This window comes from Neolamprologus brichardi, chromosome 8 (assembly GCF_056152115.1).
Source record: "Neolamprologus brichardi isolate AB-2024 chromosome 8, ASM5615211v1, whole genome shotgun sequence".
Classification (NCBI taxonomy): Eukaryota; Metazoa; Chordata; class Actinopteri; order Cichliformes; family Cichlidae; genus Neolamprologus; species Neolamprologus brichardi.
The window spans coordinates 11,359,976-11,381,319 of NC_142111.1; the positions used below are offsets into that span (position 1 = coordinate 11,359,976).

Genomic DNA, 21,344 nt, shown 5'->3' on the forward strand with positions numbered 1-21,344 from the left:
GCCTCTTTGGACTGGTTTAGTTGTCCACTTTGCTCCTTGTATTGTTTTCCAGCTTCTATATCAGTAGTCTTGTTCCTGATCTTGTTAGACCTCCCCTCTCCTTGTAGCAGAAGGAGGCATTAAAGCATCGTTGTGTGGTCATACACTTCCTGATGACAAAAACAAATGCAGACAAGCTCACAGTGGAAAAAGAAGAGGATGAAAGCTCCCCGGACTGCAGAGACGCATGGGGAGGAGTTGAGGTGTCACAGTGGTGCTCCTGCGGGTGTCTGCGCCCAATCTGAGAAGCCTCTGATTAAAGAATGATTTATAGGGGCTGGTTGGAGAGACCCGCTTAGCAATCCGTCTAGTGAATGAGATTTTTCCTCAGGAAGAGGGCGGGTAAATCAAACCTCGGGGCGAGAAGCCTGCTATGCTCAGCGATGGGGCGCAGTGATTAAATGGTATAATCACCTCTGCCGCGTGCACAGCTTGACTTTTCAGTGGAACAATCAAAAATATTGTGGAGGAAAATCAGTTTAACCTCAGTTTCATTTACTGAACATACGGTTTATCTTGTTCTAGCTCATTACAGAGAAGGACAACCTTTTTTTTGACTGATATAAACTATGACAGAAGTGCAATGTGGAACAATCTAGTCAGTGCCATTTTTTTAAGGAAAAAAAAGATATGAGAGACCACCCGGGCTTTCCAGGAGCAAATTTAAAAGTGAGACATTCCCCTCCTTAGCCGTTCAGTTTAACTAAGACTCATATTTAGATTTGAGATTCCAGAGAGAGCGGTGGGGGTGTCAGGCTTGACAGCATGAGTCATGATCTATGTTTAGGGAATGAATGATGTGTCTGTAAATGCACAACATATTTCTTAAAGTGTTTGATTGTCTTTGGGAGCTCACTGAATACGGGTGCCAATGACCACTCACTCCATCAGCGGCACGGCTCATTTGTCAGAGGCAAGCGAAGCCTGGAGGGAGGGTTCGTCAGCTTGTCCCGACTCCGATCAGACACTGGGGGAAGATACAGATGAGCCAGGCAACTTTATATTAGAGATGGGTGAAGAATCACTCCCACAGTTTCTGTTCACACCCTCTTTGGGGAAAAAAAGTGCACACACAGAACTGTTTTGTTAAGTGACAAACATGTAGTCACACAGTGTTGCTTGTATATCAGGAGGCCAATTAACAACATTTTTATCTTCTTTTTTAATATACGGCTTGAAAGGAATGATTTATTCTTGACTTCAGATGTGCAAATTGCCATTCTGAACACAGCTGAAGGACTGATTCCAGATATTAGCGGGTGGCATCATGCACTGCAACTGGTCCGGTGTATTTTTGTGTCTTCAAATTCCCTTCTTTTTCAACATGCCCTTTTTAAGGGTTAAAAAGGGCATCCAGTTTTCTCCAGCTGTCAAATATATAAGGATCACTGGATAACATTTCTACATGACATCTATTTCCTTTCAGCATGCCCAGTAATGACACAACACTGACACCTGCCGGCCACACTTTGGCATTACAGGCAAAGTGCGTCATAACAGATAAGATCGCAAGTGAAAACGAAAGCAAGTCCTCAGCGTCAGGTTCCTGTATCAGAGGCTAGCAGTGAACGGAAGAACAACAACATGAGTAAAAGTAAGTTTAACTGCTTATATATATATAATTTCTAATCAGAAATAGGTTACTACCACCAAGGAGCTTGAATAAATTGTTTTATAGAATATATGTGTGGAAGTGAAACTACAATACTGTGCAAAAGTCTTGGGCCTCCCCGTTTCTTTAAATTTTGTCCCAAAGAGCTGTAATTTCATGTATCTTCTTTTTTGGTCTTAAGTGGTCTTAAGCCATAACTCTCTCTTTTGACGTTAGCTCCTTTTCACTCCTTTTCAGTCCAGTCTTTGTAGCTGACCATTTGGAAAGCTTTGTTTATGCCACCTAACACCGACCTATTAGCATTAGCAAGCATTAACAAGCATTAACGAGGCACCTAACTCAAGAGATGTACTGGTGTTATGCCAACACATAAAGAAAGCGAAGCAAATAAAGTCATTGTATCTTGCTAATAGGTGCATGTTCCAAAACACAGCATTTGTTCCTATTTTGTTAATTTAATCCTTGAAACACGCCAAAGATAACTCAGCTTAAACAGCATAAAATGGCATTTTTGCACCAACTATGTGACTGCTTAAAAGCTTGTTACAAGAGTGGAGGACAAAAGAATATGCGGCAAAACCTATATACAACAGGAAGATGAGTATCTGAAAGTCATACCTTTAAAACAGGAAAAAAAAAATCCAGCCAAGACCTGACACATGACCTGAGAGATCCATCTGGCTCCTCAGTTGTTCCATCTACTCTAAGAGAAATAGAGAAAAAAAAGGCTGAGGTATTACTGAAGAACTGGACTGAAAATCAGCTGCAACAGGTCTAATGGAGTGATGAATCCAAATGTTATGCCCCTAGCAGGGCCTCCTCCTGAAGTTGCTTGTGTGGGTGTGTCCTACTGTCTCATGCCTTAGGTGCCACCTTTTTATTTTGTACAGCTGACTCACATCAGCAACTAAAGGTATTTAAGCCCAGAGAAAGGTGAGCTCTGTAAACTCTTCTTTGCTTTTCAGTTAACTTACTGATGCTTGAGTTTTTGTTTGTTTTCCTTAAATGGTGATAGCGGCTTGCCCGTCTCTTTTAGTTGAGTTATTAATCGAAACTAATAAAACTCTTTAATTTAACAATTTTGCCTCCGTCTCCTTTTTCTGACCCGGACACTTTTTGTTACTTTCCCTCATCACCCGGACCCCTTTTAGGGGAACGTAACACCAAATTTGAAATTTTTGGTTCAAATCATTATCAAATCATGGAGGAGGTCAGGAGGCAAGGCAAGTTTATTTATATAGCACAATTTAACAACAAGGTGATTCAATGTGCTTTACAGAGACATTAAAAACCCAAAACAAATAAAAAGCATGATTTAAAATTGAAAAGGAGGTGAAACAGTGAGTTGTATCTATTTATCTGTAAAGCATGGTGAAGGCTCTGTCATGATTTAGGGCTGCGTTTAAGCCACTGGTGTTGGGGGTCTTGTCAAAATTGATGCAATTAGAATTGTAGAAAAGTGGCATCAGACTTTGATCCACCATCTGGAAAGCACTGATTTAAAACAGCTTCATTTTTCAGTACGACAATGATCCCAAACACTGCCAATGTAGTAAAAGCACATTAGAAAATACACTACTACAATACTCCAAAGAAAAATACACATTAGAACAACATCTGTCATGGATTGGCCTCCCGAGAGCCTGGACCTCAACATTATTGAAGCAGTGTGGGATCATCTTGGCAGAGAACAGAAAAAAGACAGAAACATCCAAAGAAGAGCTTTGAATGTCCTTCAAGAAGTCTGGAGAACTATTTAACTGTACAAATGATTAGAAAGCTGACTAAGAGAGTTCAGACTTTGTTGCAGTATAACAGCTGTCATACCAAATATTGACTTTCAAGCTTGTTACAATTATATTTATGTACTGTATTTCCAGTTATCTTTGCCTATGTTACAGTAAATTCTGCCACTTATTTAATTTTTTCCTTGCTTTTACATAATTTCATCTTGGAAAGTGAAAAGTCATACAAAAGATTAAATTGCTAAGTATAAGAGTTGTGTGTACTTTTGAGACTCCCTGATCTCTGGGATCCTAGAGTAGAACAACAGGGCCGTGAATAATCTGAACTCTGATGCTATTCATTTTTTTCTTCCAACAGAAAAAGTAACAATTTATTCACATGTTGATGGAGAGACGATGGGCTCTCATGAGAAATTTCTCAAAAAACTCTTCAAACGAGGAGCAATAAAAAAGGATACAGCTCATGATAGTGAGGCTGTTATTGTCTTCGTTCCCATTGTCAGTCGTTTTGAGACAGACATAAATTCAGCTTTATCAAACATCTCAGGTAAACACACCACAATCTATGATAAGTGTTTTGTTTGTTTTGGTATTTTTTCTGCACGTTATCACTCGTGTTTTCTGTTTGTCTGTCTCAAAGGAGATAAGGTGATCGTGGTGGCCTTGCATCACACCTATGACCCAAACTACACTGTGCCACATAACAGAAAGATGGACGACAAACTCGTTGTTAACTGTTTGTTTTATGAGAAGAAAGGACTTCTGTCATGTCCTTGCAACAAAAAGGCAAGGAAGATGGTCTGCAAAGAGGTAATTACACAAGTTACATAGTTTTTTAAGCAAAAAGTGCTGGATACACAGATACAAATAGACATGGATTCATTTGGATTTGCATCATTTTTACATGTATTGGTCAACAATAATACAGACCAGACTATACTGGTATCTTCACACTGGCTCGGTGTGCCAGGTGGTCAGTATGTTGTCACGCCCACAGGCAGAGGTGGAAACAGCAGTTTCCTCCAGATGTTTTCTGTAATATGAGCCAAATAATCTAATCTTGCATATACAATCTTCCCATTTGGAATATTTGAACAGTGCAGTTGGATCAAAGTTCTGATATTCCAAATTACACACATGTCCAATGGGAACACTCTCACTGCCTGCAGTAATTTCCGCAGTATTAGTTGTAGTTTAATTTACCCTGTACTAACTGCGATGCATTCATTATTTATTTATTTCTTGCAGCTGAACCTCCCAGGAAAACCATGGCAAAGAAACAAATCAAAAAAAGATCGTCAAGAAAACACCACAGAATCAGGGGAAAAAAAGAAAAAACAAAAACTGAAAACTGAAAACAACCAAAAATAATCTGCATAAAATTAAATAATTGCTTAGACACTTCCTCCAGGACTGACGTTTGTAAATTGCTTACTCAGTTTCGGTCCGATTGTACTATATTATTAATGAGTCTGCATGAATTTAATTGCTCATTATTTATGCTTTTTCCTTTCCATTGTGGCTGATCAATTAGCTTATTTGTTGCTCTGTTACTGAACAAACCAGTGTAGTTTGACTCGTGACACATTCTGCTCATTCAAATGTACAGAAAGGTTGCATCACATGTAGCCCTACCATGGCTTAATAAAGGAATTTTGTGATCCAGGCTTAAACTGATTCTGTTGTCATCTATCAGACTTCCTCATTCACAGTACACGAGGCTAATGTCAACATGCTAGCATGTCCAAAAACATTATGTTAAAGTGCTTGATGAACTTTTGGTCAAAATCATTGTATTTATATATTAGCTCATGAAATAAGCTAAATTCATGTAAATACTGTGCATTCAAGAACTCTTGAGATTTGTAAACCTAGTGGCGAAGTAAAGATAAGGAGCAAACAGAAGAGAATAAGACTTTACCCCCTTAGAACCATTAATATTTAATACAATGATTAATTTGAACTGTATTTTTAATAACTTCACTTTATAGGATTTAAGGTGGGACTTGACATAAGCTGTGTAATGTTACACCTGTTGGTTATAAATTTATGAAAATTGCTTTTAATTTTTTATTTATCTACAAAATTACAAAAGCAAATTTTCCAGTGTTTGTATTTCTATAGTCCATCCATTCGCTTCGGCTTATCCTTTTCAGGGTCGTGGGGGATGGTGGAGCCAATCCCAGCTGTCATAGGGCGAGAGGCAGGGTACACCCTGGACAAGTCGCCAGTCTGTCGCAGGGCTAACACACAAGGACAGACAACCATTCACACTCACATTCACTTGCACATTCACACCTAGTGGCAATTTGGATTATCCAATTAACCTATCCCCACAAGCTGCATGTCTTTGGATGGTGGGAGGAAGCCTGAGTACCCGGAGGGAACCCACGCAGACACAGGGAGAACATGCAAACTCCACACAGAAAGACCCCAGCCTGATGGTGGAATTGAACTCAGGACCCTCTTGCTGTGCGGCAACAGTGCTAACCACCGTGCTGCCTATTTCTATAGTAATATAGAATATTTAATCACCTGTTTCCTTCGATCACAATCACCTACTGGCTGTGAATGCACCAGACTATCACCAGTTTCTACATCACATCAAAGTCCAGGGAGCTGACAGGAAAAGACAGACATATACATCGTCATACCTGCTGTGTAATGTCTGGAAATGTCCAGGTTGCATTGCATGTGTAGATGTCTGCTTTTCTGGCTTAGGTTTCTGCAGCAGTGACTTTGCAGCCTTTGACTTCTCCTCCACTCTTCCCTTTGACTGGGGAAGCTTTAATGATAAAGATGTGTAGCGGAATAAGAATGACTTGCTGAAGTGTGCAACATTTGCCGAGGTACCGGCTTGGCACACGCTGGACACTGATATCCCCTGGGACATCTTGTAAATCATATGCTGATCTGTTTGATGGTCTGGCTTTGTGTGTTGCTGACTTTGTTGATTCACGGAGGCCTTGCATAGTAATAATCTGCTCGCGGAAGGTTAAAGCTCGGTATTCTCTCATGTATTGACCCAGATTTTTGGCAGGGTCTGTGGTTTATGTCATGATCTTTCTTGGTAATTTCATTCAGAGTCATTTTGCATTTTTAACATTTTACAGTCACTCTGCCAAATTTTCTTGACACAGCTCTTGAGACTTGCCTCAGGATTCTCTGTACCATGTTTCCTGCAATATATGGTCTATATCAAACCTCCAAGTGCATAGGCACATCTCTCAATGTGTGAAATGTTATGTTACATGAAATGGCAGGGACTCAAACTAAAAACAAACAAAGGAAGATGACTTTATTTTTTCTTTATAAATTTGAAAGAATTTATAGCTGTATGCGTAAAGGTTGTGAGAGTTAGCACACTGATCAGGGATAGTACTGTTTTTTCAAACTTTGTGTATCTCAACCACTCTAGCTCCACCTATAGGTAGAAATCGGCCACACATGCAACATCTGATAATGTGCATGCATTTGGCAAGACAGGTATGCCTGGATTCTCCAAGCAGACTTCATGGCATCCTATTATGACACTTTCTTCTTCCATATTTTGACATTTTTTGCATTTTTCATTTTTTCCAAAACAAAAGGGGGAGGGACGTTAAACCTTCTATTGTATGCGCCGATAGTCAGGCTGAAGGCCACGCATGGAATAAAGATATTTTTTAGCTATGCAAATGAATGAAATATAGTACAAAATGTTGCTGGTAAACTCCTTAAAGGAAATAACTCATAACTCATAATGAATGGTAATTGCACTACACTCTGTTGCTCACAAGATGGCAGTTGAAGATGATGTTTTCTCTGAGTGGAGCTCAGCTGGTGTTTAGGAGGCCAATATAAACAGAAGAAAACTCTTAAACTTGGTATTTTAGCAGTAAAGATAAAAAAGAGGAAAGAAATTAAGAAAATGCAAGTGTTTTACAAAGTGACAATGTTTAAGGAAAAAATAAAATAAACATAATAATTATCTTAAATAGGTTACAAATTATATTCATGGATGAAATTTGGTTGAAGCCGGATGACTTGAACAAATATTTGGACCTAAACGTTGTGTCAGTATCCACCTTGATGTTAGCACTTCACTATCTTACACCCACATTCACAAAACAATGACTGGAAAACAAACACACAAGTTTAACTTTCCTCTTTCAGTTAATCTTCTCGCCCTCGGTGAAGCTGTGGATTACTTCCTCCTTGGATTAGCGCGCACACTGCGGGCCCACATCTGCATACGAACGTGGCAGCACGCCAGCGCACATCCAAGTCCTCCAAATCATATGCACAAACACACTGTGTACAAACCAAAACTGAGTTCTCACAGACAGGAAGTGATGTCACTTCTTGTCTCCAAGGAGATGGAGGCAGTTGCTAAGATACTGTGACACCAGGATTTTTCTATGTGTTTTTTTCTTTCCCTCTCCCTCTCCAGCACGCGCGCGCACACATACACACACACACACGTGCACGCACAGGGATATCGCCACGAATAAGTAGAAACTCTCTCGCATCGCTCTTATTCTCTGGCACCAGATGGCAATGAGCGCCGACTCAACTTTTTTTTCTTTCTTTCAATAAAATCTCTAAAAATAACTGAAATATAAGTTGGTTTAAAATTTCACTTGAATGCCGTTGGGACCACTAAACAGATCACCTGTGTGCTCCGACTGAACCAAACGTCAGAGGTGCTGCTCCAACAATTAGCGACATTTTTATTCTTCGTTTTGAACTATGTGCAATTACTCAGTCACCCACTTTCAGAGCGGCGAGGCCTGTCGCTCCTAAAACGATACAAGTGACTGATGTGTATCAGCACCCCTCCAAAGCTTCCACACAGTGTGAGCTGCACCTCTCTAGTGCTATCAGCATGCCACATATGTCTTGGCAGTAGCATGTTGCTGCCAAATCCTCTTCACCCTCCCCTTCTCCTCCCCTGTGGCTCCTAACACAGCATTAAGAGTTTATGGGGTTTGGGTTGTATTAGAAATGCCATGTGCCCGTCTTCTGGATAGCGGGATTAGCTCTCTCTGCTGTATTTCGTGTCCGAGAGCCTTCCTGCACTGATGACACAAGCAATACAGCAATGAGCGTTTGTTCATTTACTGTGCACAAATGCATGTCCTTCTCCCTCTCTCCAGTCCACCGCTCCTACACACACGCTCAAGGGTGCCTGCGCACACACAAGCGTACTATACATGCATAAAGGGAATATCAGATACAATGTGCAATGACACAGTGAGGACATAGAGTAGAAAGTGGGGGGAAGAAGGAGAGCAAAGGCACAGGGTGGGTTTGGCAGGGGCGGCATGGAATCATTTTAAATGGTGCGGGGGATAGAAGGCGAAAAAGATGTACGGAGAGAGGAGCCGAGAGTGGTGGAAAAGCAGTGAAAGGCGTCCAGGGCTGGATGAGAGACGGAATATGGGCTAAGATTTTAACATGAATGAGAGGGAATGAGGGAAGAGGAAGAAAGAGGGAAAGGAGGAATATCCTCTGCACCACTGTGTGACTGGAAATTTAATAGAGGGAGAGAGATAGAGTGAGAAAGAGAGGGAAGGAGAGAGAGGTAGATGGGTGGGAGAGAGAGAGCCAGAGGAGGGGGAGGGTAGAGGAAGAGAGAGGCAAAAGGCACAGAGACCTCATTGCTGTGCAGCTTTCAGTAAAAGCTAGTGGTCGTGAACAATGCTCACTACGGCATTCACCGAGAGGGAGGGTAGGAGCAAGGGAAAGGGTGAGGGAGGGAAGGAAGGCACGCGAGAGAGAGAGATGGAGGGAAAGAGAGAGTGCATATATCTCGGGGGTCTTTCTGAAGCATCACTGGCCTTTTCTGTCCTTTGACCTTTAGTGTGAGCTGAGACAGACCAAAGATGCACTGAGATTTATTTTTACCCACAAAGTAGTCTTTGGTAGTTGTAAAGCTGCAAAGGGGGGTTCTCTTCTCCTGTACTTCAGACACATGTGGACACATACATGACAATGCTCAATGGAGGGAAATCACTTATGAGCTAACATCTGTTTAACTGGCCACTTACTTGGTCATACTGTTCTCAATTCACTAATTACTTTACGCTTCATGATGTTGGGTAGCCAGCTGAATTGAAAACCTTAACAAAATATTTCATGTCTACATTTGCAAGGCTCAGATGTATGGTTTAATTCACGCTCAGGATCTTCACAGGCCTGCAGTGTATGTGTTCTACATGTTTGGGTGCTGACAGGAAGTAATAGTGCTGGTGGCTTCCTTATTTACATCTTAAATCTAACAAGTCCAATACAGAAGCCTTTCAAGAGGGTGGGAAGGCTTGGAGTAAACACTCATATGCACAGTCTGCAGAAAGCAGGCCTCATTGATTTGCTAGATATAATCTTACAAAAAAATGCTTTTGCTAGCTATGGGAACATTACAGAGTCTACAAAACTCTTTCAGTGAATCAGAAAGGTTTATTTCTGTTAATATTTGGTGGCTTTTAAAAGAAAGTGCCCATGAAATAATAATAAAATAATAACAATAATAATAAATGCTCAAAATCTCACTTGATAGGGAGAAACGAACTGACTCAGGTTACCCTCCCGATCATACAGTGCTGCTGAGTCATATTAATAAATATGTGACTACACTGCTACTCATAACAAGCCCAGAGCTTAAGTTTCACCGGGGGATGTAAGACACAAAACACGCGGAAAGCAAACACGTGAAACATCTCTCATTTTGGAATCCGGCTCTGAACGTTCACTTTAATACACCCAAAGAAACGCAGCCACATCCACGGGTCGGTGCTCCCTCGTCTCTTCTCCTAATGCTGTCTTAGTCGGATTCAGACTGAAACATACGGAATGTGCGTAAAGAGCCGCTTATGCTGGACGCAAACTGCTCTGCCCAGCGGGCGCCGTCGCGTTTGCTACCTGCGTTCCTCTCCAAGGATGATAAGGCGCATCGATGCACTCGTCCCCGACCTCGTTCCTCCGTGCCATAATTATAACACCATTTTTTTCCTCGGCGATCCCGAAGCCGATCTCTGTTTTTTTCCGCGCGCACGCGTGTGTGTGGATTGTGTTCATCTTTAACCTGCCATCACTGTAGCCCCCCGCGTTGCGTTGGCGCTGCGGATCTAGCCTACAAGAACAAGAGCCAGCTCACAGCCGTGGAAACAAGCGAATCAATTTAGGGAAGAGCAGGGGAAAAAAAGAGGAGAGACTGATAGCGAGGTTGGAAAACTGACGATCGGAGAGGGGGAGAGAAAACATCGACCTCACGCCGCAGACGCCGAAACATTAAGGTAGGCTATTTTGGCTGTACAGGTAGAAGGGAGTGAAATGGCTGGCGTAATTATTACATTTGTTACCTAATCGAGAGTGATGCTGAAAACAGTCATGCGATGCCAAAGGAGGGGACAAGAAATTGAGTGTGGCAAAAAGCTGAGATGCATAACAATTTAAGCAAATAATTAACATGAGCACACAGTCCACGTCGATGCCAGTGGAATAAATCTGTGCTAGTTGCATTAAAATGAATCGCTTCTACGCGGAAACCTATGTATCGCACATCTACACAGGTGATATTTCCCAGTCAGCAATGAACTTAAAGGTTATTTCGCGTGCAGTCGTGTTGTTATTCCGCCGAAGAGAGGATGGATGCAAGCCATTTTGTAATGCAGCATGTGCAGAATTAGGCCTATTCAGAATTTCAATTGCGTTCCCGAGAAGGTGCGCCGTAGTGAGCGCAGCTGCATAGATGAATAAGGCCATTCTGTTCAATTGTAGGAGATATTATGCTACAGGCTATATGATGAGGATAGATTGCAGATCAGAGGTTGAGACTGCAGGGTAGAAAAACATGGGCAAGTTATGGGTTTTTGAGATGTGATGGAAAAAAAATAAGAAAAATAGGGGGAAGAAGAAAAAAATACAACAACTTGCAATTGTTAAAAGTCTGAAGACGTTTGCCACGAGCTTGTCATTTTCTCTCTCTCTCTCTCTCTCTAACAGTGGTTGATGTATCCATACTGGTGAAATGCGTCCCATCCATCCTACCCCAATTCCCACGTCCTGAATCAATCTGGTGTTGTCATAGTTACAGTAGATGATCTTGGCCCTGCTGCACCTGTGTCGCTTTGTGTTCATCTTGAGCATCTGTAAATACATGAGGTCTAATTGGGGCTTGTATTCAAAAAAGCAACCCACAGCCTCAGTTTTTATTGAAAACAACAGCACCGCAATTTTTTTCTCTCCATTTTTCTGTTTTTTGGCCTCTTCATAAACCTTAATGACAGTTGTGGAGTGGAAGACATTGATACAATCAGGCACTCGCGATGATGTGATTGGTTTGTAGCAGTTGGTCAGCAGCTTTCAGCTAATTTGTCTTTTAACGAGTGAGCGATCTCTCAGGCCTGATCGAATAATCAATATCTACATCGTTGCAATCTGCTTTTGACACGAACACAAAGGGCTAAAATAAAAAAAACAAAAAAAGAAAACAAAGAGAGAGAGAGATTCATTTAAGTGAAATTGGTTTGAAGAATTTAATGTGGCCAATGTTTCAGCTATGTCAAGAAGCCCTAGAAAACACATTTTGCACAAAGATCAGAAAGAAGGCCAACTGCGACAGGATCAGATGGGCCAAGATTCTAGAAATAAAGACCATCGCGGTGTATTTTGTAGCTCTCGAGCTCTCCTTTTGTCGAGAACTTAAAGATGGCAGGTGAAGTCAACAGGCATGTTTGCAGGTTCAAGGTCTCTCCCACAATACAGCTCTTTACAATACAATGTGGTGCTCTCCGCTGACTGGTTGCACCACCTCATTTAGTGACATTTCCCATGTAATGCAACGAACAAATGCAGCTCAAGTGCTTAACTGTACTTAAGGGAAAAAATGCTGCATTAAACAACTTATTGATTACAAGGGCCAGCGGGTTTTTATTCAAGGGGAATGCATCTTTCCCTCAGTGATGCAATGAAGGAAACAAGTTTGTTTTAAAAAAAGGCTATGTGTGGGGCCAAAACTTCACCATTAGTTTACATTTCTTTCTAGACTTCAAATGTCATGAAAGTGGCTGGAGGAATTTGGAAATACTTTCCATCCAGCTGTGTTTATATGATACTTTGAACACCGCTCAATCTAAAAGAAAAAAAAAAGGGAGGAAAGAAAGGCATAACACCACCATCACTGTGTGTTTTTAATGAAGTAGCAGCGTATGAAACACTGGTACTTCTTTGGCCGGCTGAATATTAATGATGTTTTGCTTTGATGCTTTCATGAATCATTGCAACTATCAGACCTCTACTCTGAATCAGATACAATTCTGATGTCTAAGAGAGCCAGTCAGATTATTGAAATGCATAATTAGCTGTGAGATGGGGATGAGTGGGAGACTCTTCAAGGAAGGACAACAGTTTAAAGAGCACCATAATGAGGACTGGTGCAAAGGAGCTGCTTACTGTAATATTTAGGTTTATTTGTATTCACACGTCTACATTCATTAGCTTATCTGGGATGTACATATGTGCTGTCATTTCTTTGTGTCAGTTACAGTTACGATGGTTGTAGATCTGGATGTGGGCATGTGTCGAAGAGAGAGAAAGAGACAGGGCGAGAGAGTCAGTGGGATGTGCAAAGCATCTGAAAAAAGTCTATTTTTAGCATACATTCCCTTACGAGCTTTCTTAATAGCTGCTTTAACTTCTTCGAAGTATGTTTTAGCTGAAAACCAATGTTGACCTGATCTTCAGACCTTGACCATTAAGATTCGTTGCAGATTTGTTCCTGCTGTTGTTATGCTGAAGGCCAAAGTTCAACCTTGTTCTGTCTCCTATGAACAGAATTCCAAAATTCAGCTTTGGCTTTTCTTACCGAGTGTGTTATAATAGCAAATCCTGCAAGCATACACTATAAGCTTTGAGTTAAATGCATTTTGATTTAGACAGCAAAGGCGCTGTTTATCCATTTTGGACACAAAATGTTGATCAAGCTCAGCTAAACACAGTAATGTGGAATAGGGCACTGGACAGTAAAAACACAAGATGGTGAGTGAGCAGGTTGCCACAGCAACAGTGTTTCTAGGCGCATGCATCGTCGCTGCATAGGAGAGGAGATGCTAAGGACTGCCATGGAGCTGCTTCATAAAAAAAGAAAGAATAAACAGTTTATTACATTAATAAGAGATTCTGTTATTTTTAAAAATGCATCCAAGAGTTATTTTAAATGCCGTATCGATAGAGGTGACATTGTGTTTATATTAGTGTCAGGAAACAAGGATCTTTTATCATTTGTTCTCAGACATGACAGACTTGTGACTGCCAGAGTCATAGTGACGAGAATTATGTGCTTGAGAAAACAATGAGCACTTTCTCTTTCTAATCATTATAAGGGGAACAGCCCAAGCATTTCTAAATTTAGTGAGTCTGCTGATGCTCGCAGCCATTTCTGTTTCAAGATGTGTGTGTGTGACACTCGATTAACCAAAACAAGGCTTTTGAAAAACACAATGCACATTCAGGAATTCAAAACCCCCCCAAAAACAAACAAACAGAAAAGCTTATTTTGCACCATTTTTTCCCTCTTTCTGTATAATCCAGTTGTCACATTCATGTCTGGTTCATCAGTTTTAGTTGTTGGGGGAATCTTGTCCGATTTAGCGTGGCATATTGGGCACCGCATGTGCATTGCAGTAAAATGTCAAGAGTCAATAATCATTCCTTCATGTCTTAATTGCTAAACTACTGCATGCAGGCCTCATTTGTTACCTCATTTGTAATGCTGTGCTGCTGATTCATGATGGATTGCATGAATTTCTGCATTAACCTTAGGGCCACATGGACTTGTAACTGCATACAACCACTTTGCATTCTTTGGGAATGTGAGAGTCTACCTCTGTCAGTGCGTATTTGGCTTGAAGAATGCCAGTATCATAAAGTGGATGCTGCAGCACTTGTGACCCAACTTGCAGTTTTAGAATTTTGTGGCCATTTCAGACCATGACCCTGATGTTAGGTTTAAACCTAAATGGCAGCTGACTCAGTGGTTGATAGACACGTCTTCAGAATAGAAGATTGTACCATTATTCCAGAGGAGATATTGGTGATATTTTGAGATTTTCAGTTCAGTTCTGCTAATAGTCGCATGTGTGTGTGCTAGGCTTGTAAAGTAAATCTTTCTGCACTGTGCACTCACTTGACCTCCTTCCTCTCTCTTCTTTTGTCTCTTCCCTTACAGGGAGAACCAACAGTCTCCATCGTGACAACGCTTTCACAAGCAAATCCTCCCCTAAATTTGATTTCTCTTCTAATAATTGTCATGGGAAGAAAATGCAGAGTTCTCTAAAATGAAAAATTGAGAAAGCCCAAGTATTTGATTACCAAGGAACTATGAGCAAAAGCAAAGTAAGAATCTATTATTGATAAAGTCTTTAATATAGCATTGCACTTTTTCCTCAGTTTTTAAGTGGCTGCTTGAGGGAGCAAAAGAGAATCAGAGCGTTAAATATGAACATCAAGATAAGCACCTAAAGTCGCTTGATTGGAGGTGACCTATCAACTTCTTAGCAATAGGGGTAGGTCATGACTCAGTTGCCATGCGTGTTGTCATGGTGACCAGTCCAGGTACCCCTTTCCCCCTCCTCTGGTTGGTCCAACTTTTGTTGTGGTTTCACAACCATGGACCTCAGCTGACAGAGGCAGCACCCCCGTGCCCCTCCCCCTGTATCTGCTCCAATCAGGCAAGCCGTGTCATCTGTACAAGGAGGAGTTTAGATCAAATCCCTGACAGTATTTCAGAGAACACAAGATACCTCAATCTACAAGAGAACTCAATTCAGGTAATTTTGGTTTCATCCACAAATGGAAAACACATTAAGAATTTAAAGATATATACCTTGAGGGCATTATGTTTAATTTTGCTACAATATGCCTCCATTTTTTTGTTTCCACACTAGGTGATCAAGTCTGATACATTTAAGCATCTGCGACATTTGGAAATCCTCCAGCTCTCAAAGAACCACATCCGACAGATTGAGGTGGGAGCTTTTAATGGTCTTCCTAACCTCAATACACTGGAGCTTTTTGACAACCGTCTTACAGTGGTGCCATCCCAAGCTTTTGAGTATCTAAGCAAGCTAAGGGAACTATGGCTAAGAAACAACCCAATCGAGACGCTGCCGGCGTTTGCCTTTCATCGTGTTCCCTCTTTACGGCGTCTTGACCTAGGGGAACTCAGGAAGCTGGATTTCATCTCAGAGGCTGCCTTTGAAGGTCTGATAAACTTGCGCTTCTTGAATCTTGGCATGTGTGGCTTGAAGGACATACCTAACCTCACCCCATTAGTGCGACTAGAGGAGTTGGAGCTATCAGGGAACCAGCTCGGGATAGTCCGGCCTGGATCCTTCCAGGGTCTAGTTTCACTTCGCAAGCTGTGGCTAATGCACTCCAGAGTGTCAGTCATTGAACGCAATGCCTTTGATGACCTCAAAAACTTGGAGGAGCTGAACCTTTCTCACAATTCCCTGCATTCCCTGCCTCATGACCTCTTCACCCCTCTGCACCAGTTGGAGAGGGTACATCTAAACCATAACCCTTGGGTTTGTAACTGTGATGTTCTCTGGCTCAGCTGGTGGCTGAAAGAAACAGTTCCCAGCAACACCACTTGTTGTGCTCGCTGCCACGCACCCCCAGGTCTAAAGGGCAAGTACATTGGAGAACTAGACCAGAGCCACTTTACCTGCTATGCCCCAGTGATTGTTGAGCCACCCACTGACCTCAATGTCACTGAAGGCATGGCTGCTGAGCTGAAATGTCGTACTGGAACGTCAATGACCTCTGTGAACTGGTTCACTCCAAATGGCACGCTGATGACCCACGGATCATACCGAGTTAGGATCTCAGTACTCCATGACGGAACACTGAACTTCACAAATGTGACCATGCAAGACACAGGACAGTACACTTGCATGGTAACCAACTCTGCTGGAAATACCACTGCATCTGCCGTTCTCAATGTATCTGCTTCGGACCCCAGCAACACCTACAGCTATTTCACCACCGTCACTGTGGAAACACTAGAGCCAAGAACTGACGAGGAGGAGTCTGCAAGACAGTATATTAACGAGACCTTCATAGATTTTCCTAATCCTACTGTCCACCAACCTGGTGTTACTATAACGCCTTCTCTCTCTTCTCTCTCCTCACTGTCTCCACGAATCAATAGAGCTCCTGAAAATACAGTGACTGAGCCCCCAGAACATGTAACTAACATTCCAGGCCTGGATGATGTAATGAAAACAACTAAGATCATCATTGGTTGCTTTGTGGCCATTACTTTCATGGCAGCAGTAATGTTGGTGGTCTTCTATAAACTCCGTAAGCAACACCAGCTACACAAGCACCACGGCCCAGCCAGAGCCATTGAAATTGTGAATGTAGAGGATGAGATCGGAGCCGGAGCAGGAAGTGGCATCTCAGGTGGTTCGACAATGAATTCTGGAACAGGTGGAGAAGGAACCCTACGGATACATCATCCAGAAATAGTCAACCTTCCCAACATTGGTCGTACCGATACGCTAAACCATTACTACAAGACACATCATTTCAACAACAATGTGATGGGTCTTAGTATTGGCACTGAAGGGATGGGGCCAGGAGGGATCCTGAGTAACAAGAGCCAGCAAGGTCAAGATATCCCTATCTCCTGTACCTCTGTCCCGATCTCAACATCCAACTTGCTCACCTCATCAGGCAACGGCACCAACACCCTCCCCAGTTCGATGTCCCCACCACTGCCTATGTCTCTGCCCATGCCTACCATGGGCTTACATGGATCGATCAAGGGTTTCATGGGCCAAAGCCAGAATCCACAAATGGAACCTCTTCTTTTCAAGGGGAGTTCGAAGGAAAATGTACAAGAGACTCAAATCTAACAGCAAAAGTGAGAGTATCGAGTGAGAGTGAGTGAGAGTGAGCGAGAGTTGACGACAGAGAGGGGATTGATCTTGGGTTTATGCGCGGAATGATTAGACACTAGAGTGCACTGACATTACACTAGGAAAGAGGATAGACTGAAACGGCAATACACAAACACATAGACTTATTTGTGACAGTGTACTGAGCCAAGGATTACCACAATGGCCCACTTGTGTTTGTAGTAACGATCATGGCCATGGAGATCAAGGAATGGACATTGCTACAATGTAAATCTGTGCCAAAGCAAATGTTTTTTGCAGTTTCTACAAGCTGTGTTCTCATAGGAAAAAAACTAGCCTTTCAGAGTAATCAGTCCCCAAACCGTTGTTGGCCAGCAGAGTTGAAAGACACGCACAGCACTTGCCACACTGAAGACCAGAGATATTGCAGAATAAAATCCAAGAGACATTTTTCTTCCTCAAAAAAACACGAGCCACATTCTCTCTCTAGTGACTCAAAAGACTCCCTCAAGGTGAAAATTATGTAGGCATAAATAGATGGACAAAAGGGTACAGTGCAAACTACTGTGAAAAATCCACAAATTATATAAATATATTTTCATCTAAATATGTATCATTGCAGACTCTGATGCAGACATATTTTGGGGTGGATGTATAAGCTGGTATAGTTTGTTTCTTTGTGAATAATCAGGGGCGGCGATAGTTGAGGTTTGTTATGATATGTTTTAAGTTTGGCTACTTCTCAGAAACATAAGGGCTCAATTGCAACACTCATTGTGAATCTTTGAATTGGCTTTGTGGCATAAAGTCCATTTAGGTTGTATTACAGTAAATGCAGATCTCTGTTTGACAAACTTTTGTCTGTTGTTTCAGTAATAATCATTACAAACTTTTGTGTTCTGAAAGTGTATTATGTATTTTGTAAAAGCCAGCTTCTTGGTATTTGAATTGACAATTCTGATACTTAAATGCCAGCATCAATTAATGGTAAAAACAAACACGAACAGGTAATCCAATGCAATGACCTGTAAGGGTAAATTAAAGTGTTGACAATGTGTTATTTGAATCAGATCAGTAGCCAGATATTTGCTTTTAGACTGGAATTTGATATGATCTCCTTGCTCGTGGTTACCATAATCATGCCATGAAATGCTGTCATAAGGATGAGTCGACATCTATCTGCAGCAGCTTTCAAGAAGGGAGTGAACATCCATCTTAAGAAGATTGGAATGAAAGGAAATGTACAGTATATTAATAATAATAATGTCTGGTTGTATGACAATTGTAAGATCCACATTTTTAAAGTGTAACTTTCATATGTTAAATGCCATTTACGCTTCTTGCGTTTCAACTATGTATTTCTTTATTTTTGTTAGTTTGATATAATGTGTACAGTTGTCTAGCCATGTATCATTACGTGTGAAATAAATCAATCATATATTGGGTTGTATCGGGTCAATATGGCAACCACGCAGGTAAAGAGTGAGACATTGTGCAGTTCTCTGTGCTAAAACCTGGATTGAATGTATGGTTAGTGGTTTAGCCATTAGTCACCCTGGTAATGACACGTACTGTCTGTCCTGTTAACGCGGTCAGACGGGCTTTTAGCGACTTGCCTGTGGATGGGCTACACTTCTGGTTTTGGAAGATGAATGTTTTCATGATCTAATCCTTTAATGAAGGCGGGTTTGTCAAAAATTAGTCTTCGCCCATGGTAATTCTTCTGCTCTTGTGCTGACAAAGTTTGAAATGTGAACAGACAATTAAGGAAAAGTAATGTTTGTTGCAATTGAGCGCAAACTGGACAAGTAACCAGTTATTCCAGAGACAATGGAAAATCAGTGTTGACTGTAATGAAGGTCTAATTTTGCTGGGATGTGTGTGTGTGTGTGTGTGTGTGTGTGTGTCCCTCAAAGCTACACATTGTATATGCGGTATTTTCTATTCAAAAGAAGGATTTTGCCATTAGCAATGAGCTCATGCGTTCTGGAAGAAGGCATAAAATGAAGTATTGATAGTAACAGTGATGATAATAAGAGTGATGCTGCTAGACAAAATCCAGAATCTGCTCTCACATTGTTATATCTGTGAAAGGAACATCTTCTAATGCTAGCAAGCTAAGGCATTTTTCAAGTATGCCTTGAACATGTGTATTGATTTTTTTGTAACTTGGATTGTCTAAACTGCAGCCATTTCTCTATTATTTCTCAACCTTATGTTATTATTTCTGGTCATAAATATAATTTAAAAAAAAAACATAGTCAATGTAAATCTGCAACCTGTCCAACAGATTTAGAGGGCAGGATTTGACTGTATCCCCACAGAGACACAAAAAGAATATAAATGAATTCTAAAGACGTAACATATGGCTGCCCCCTTGATGTGCTACATTTGGTGCTCCGTCGTCAAATTTCAAAGAGCATACTAGATACCTCCTTGTGTGCCGGGAATGAGGGTACATTTCTCCACGTTAACCGTGGAACAAATCTTTTACCTGAACATTACTGTAGCAATGTTTTATTATGATGATGATGACTCACCTAATCAGCATGGAAATGTTCCTTTCAAATCTCTGAGCATCCGTAAAACACGACATGCAAGGTTATCATCGTTATTATTAACGTTTGAAGGAAACGCAGATGGCTTTTGTTGCATCTTAGTATTGTGGCTGCCATTGTACTCTGTGTTCGATGCTACTGCAGAGAAAGCTCATTCTCGTAATGTTCAGAACTATATGACCCCTTTTAATGAAGTTGACAAGCTTGAGACTGTACATACCGATCATCTGTACCTAACTGTATTATTGAGTTTGGCTACAGATGGAGTTCTGACATGTTTGTATCCTCTGCATCACCCATTGCTTACAATGGATGCTTCTGTCCAAGTGACATTTATTGGTTTGTTGGAGGCAAAACTCCTTAATGAAATGGATTATGGTATCTGAGACACCAAATTGCGAGACAAGAAAGTGGACTGACCTTTTGGTTCTTTAAAGGTAAGCTGTTCTGTTTGATAAAACAATATAAAAAAGATAGTCTGCTTTAAAAGATTTGAAAGAAAAATGTGCAAAACAACAGAACTTTTAGATTACTTTACACAAAAAAACTATATATAAAAATGTCATGTGTTTTCTTTTCTTTTTCTTTTGTGTTTTATTTCCAGTTGTTGGTTGTATCTTAGTATGTGGTATTATCAGTTTGGGCCTTTATGGATTGTCATTAAATGTCATTTTTTCCCCCCTCAGAAATTCATCCAGGTACACAGTGTGACAGAAGAGTGTATTTCTTGAGTTATAGCAAAATCAACATGTGCAATATTTACACTTCAATGACTGTCATGCAGTGACTGAGAGGTATATTATTTCGCTGTTTACTATTTGTGTGATTTCAGTTTTCTGCTTCCTGTAAGGACATAGTCTGTTATTAGAAACATACCACTTTTCTTTTTTGTTGTGATTTCATCCTACAGAACACAACCACAACTATTCTAAATATGAAATGCATTAACAAGTTTAAAATGACAAATGACCTTTCAAATAAGTTATTGCGTGAACTTTTATAATATAAAATGAAAAATATGTCAAGTATAATTGTGTTTAAACTTTATTTTCTGACCTACTTTTTGTTTACTACACACGTTTGCTTTTTCAGAGGTTAATCAGGAAAGAGGAAATACTTTCAAAATAAGGTTTTGGATCAACACTATGGCTTGCCCCAGTCATGTTATAAAATAACTCGATTTATAAGTATCTTTTAGTACGGAAATATAATTTCCTTTCTTACAGAATTATAGCAAACATGGCTATATACACTCACTGGTCACTTTATTAGAGTTAGTACAGGCTGGGACCACCTTTTGCCTTCAGAACTGTTTTAATTCTTAATAGCATAGATTCAACAAGATGCTAAAAGCATTGCTCACAGGTTTGGGTCCATATTGACATGACATCACACAGGTGATGATGATGTGAAACCACATTCCAAAGCCTTAAAATTTGGGGACAGTGCACTCATTTTCATGTTCAAAAAACGCTTTGAGATG

At 40.9% G+C, this 21,344-nt stretch overlaps 1 protein-coding gene and 1 long non-coding RNA gene across 3 annotated transcripts; both read left to right on the top strand.

Annotated features, from left to right (window-relative positions):
- Nucleotides 1-1,564: 1,564 nt before the first annotated feature.
- LOC148101749 (uncharacterized) lies at nt 1,565-5,069 on the top strand. Of its 2 annotated transcripts, XR_015719486.1 has the most exons (5): nt 1,570-1,633; nt 2,542-2,584; nt 3,755-3,943; nt 4,037-4,206; nt 4,645-5,069. It is a non-coding gene; the product is annotated as an uncharacterized LOC148101749 (long non-coding RNA). The 2 variants fall into 2 exon arrangements; XR_015719485.1 differs by lacking the exon at nt 2,542-2,584 and having other exon boundaries at nt 1,565-1,633.
- Nucleotides 5,070-10,079: 5,010 nt separating this feature from the next.
- lrrc4bb (leucine rich repeat containing 4Bb) lies at nt 10,080-20,874 on the top strand. The gene is made up of 3 exons (XM_006808032.3): nt 10,080-10,673; nt 14,606-15,206; nt 15,324-20,874. The coding sequence occupies exons 2-3, from the start codon at nt 14,964-14,966 to the stop codon at nt 17,298-17,300; spliced, it is 2,220 nt and encodes a 739-aa protein (XP_006808095.1). The 5' UTR covers nt 10,080-10,673; nt 14,606-14,963; the 3' UTR covers nt 17,301-20,874.
- The last annotated feature ends 470 nt before the right edge of the window (nt 20,875-21,344 follow it).

Coding starts and splice junctions, on each gene's coding strand:
- lrrc4bb (XM_006808032.3), top strand. CDS start 14,964: ATGCGTGTTGTCATGGTGACCAGTCCAGGTACCCCTTTCCCCCTCCTC. Junction 15,207..15,323: donor TACAAGAGAACTCAATTCAG/GTAATTTTGGTT, acceptor TTTCCACACTAG/GTGATCAAGTCTGATACATT.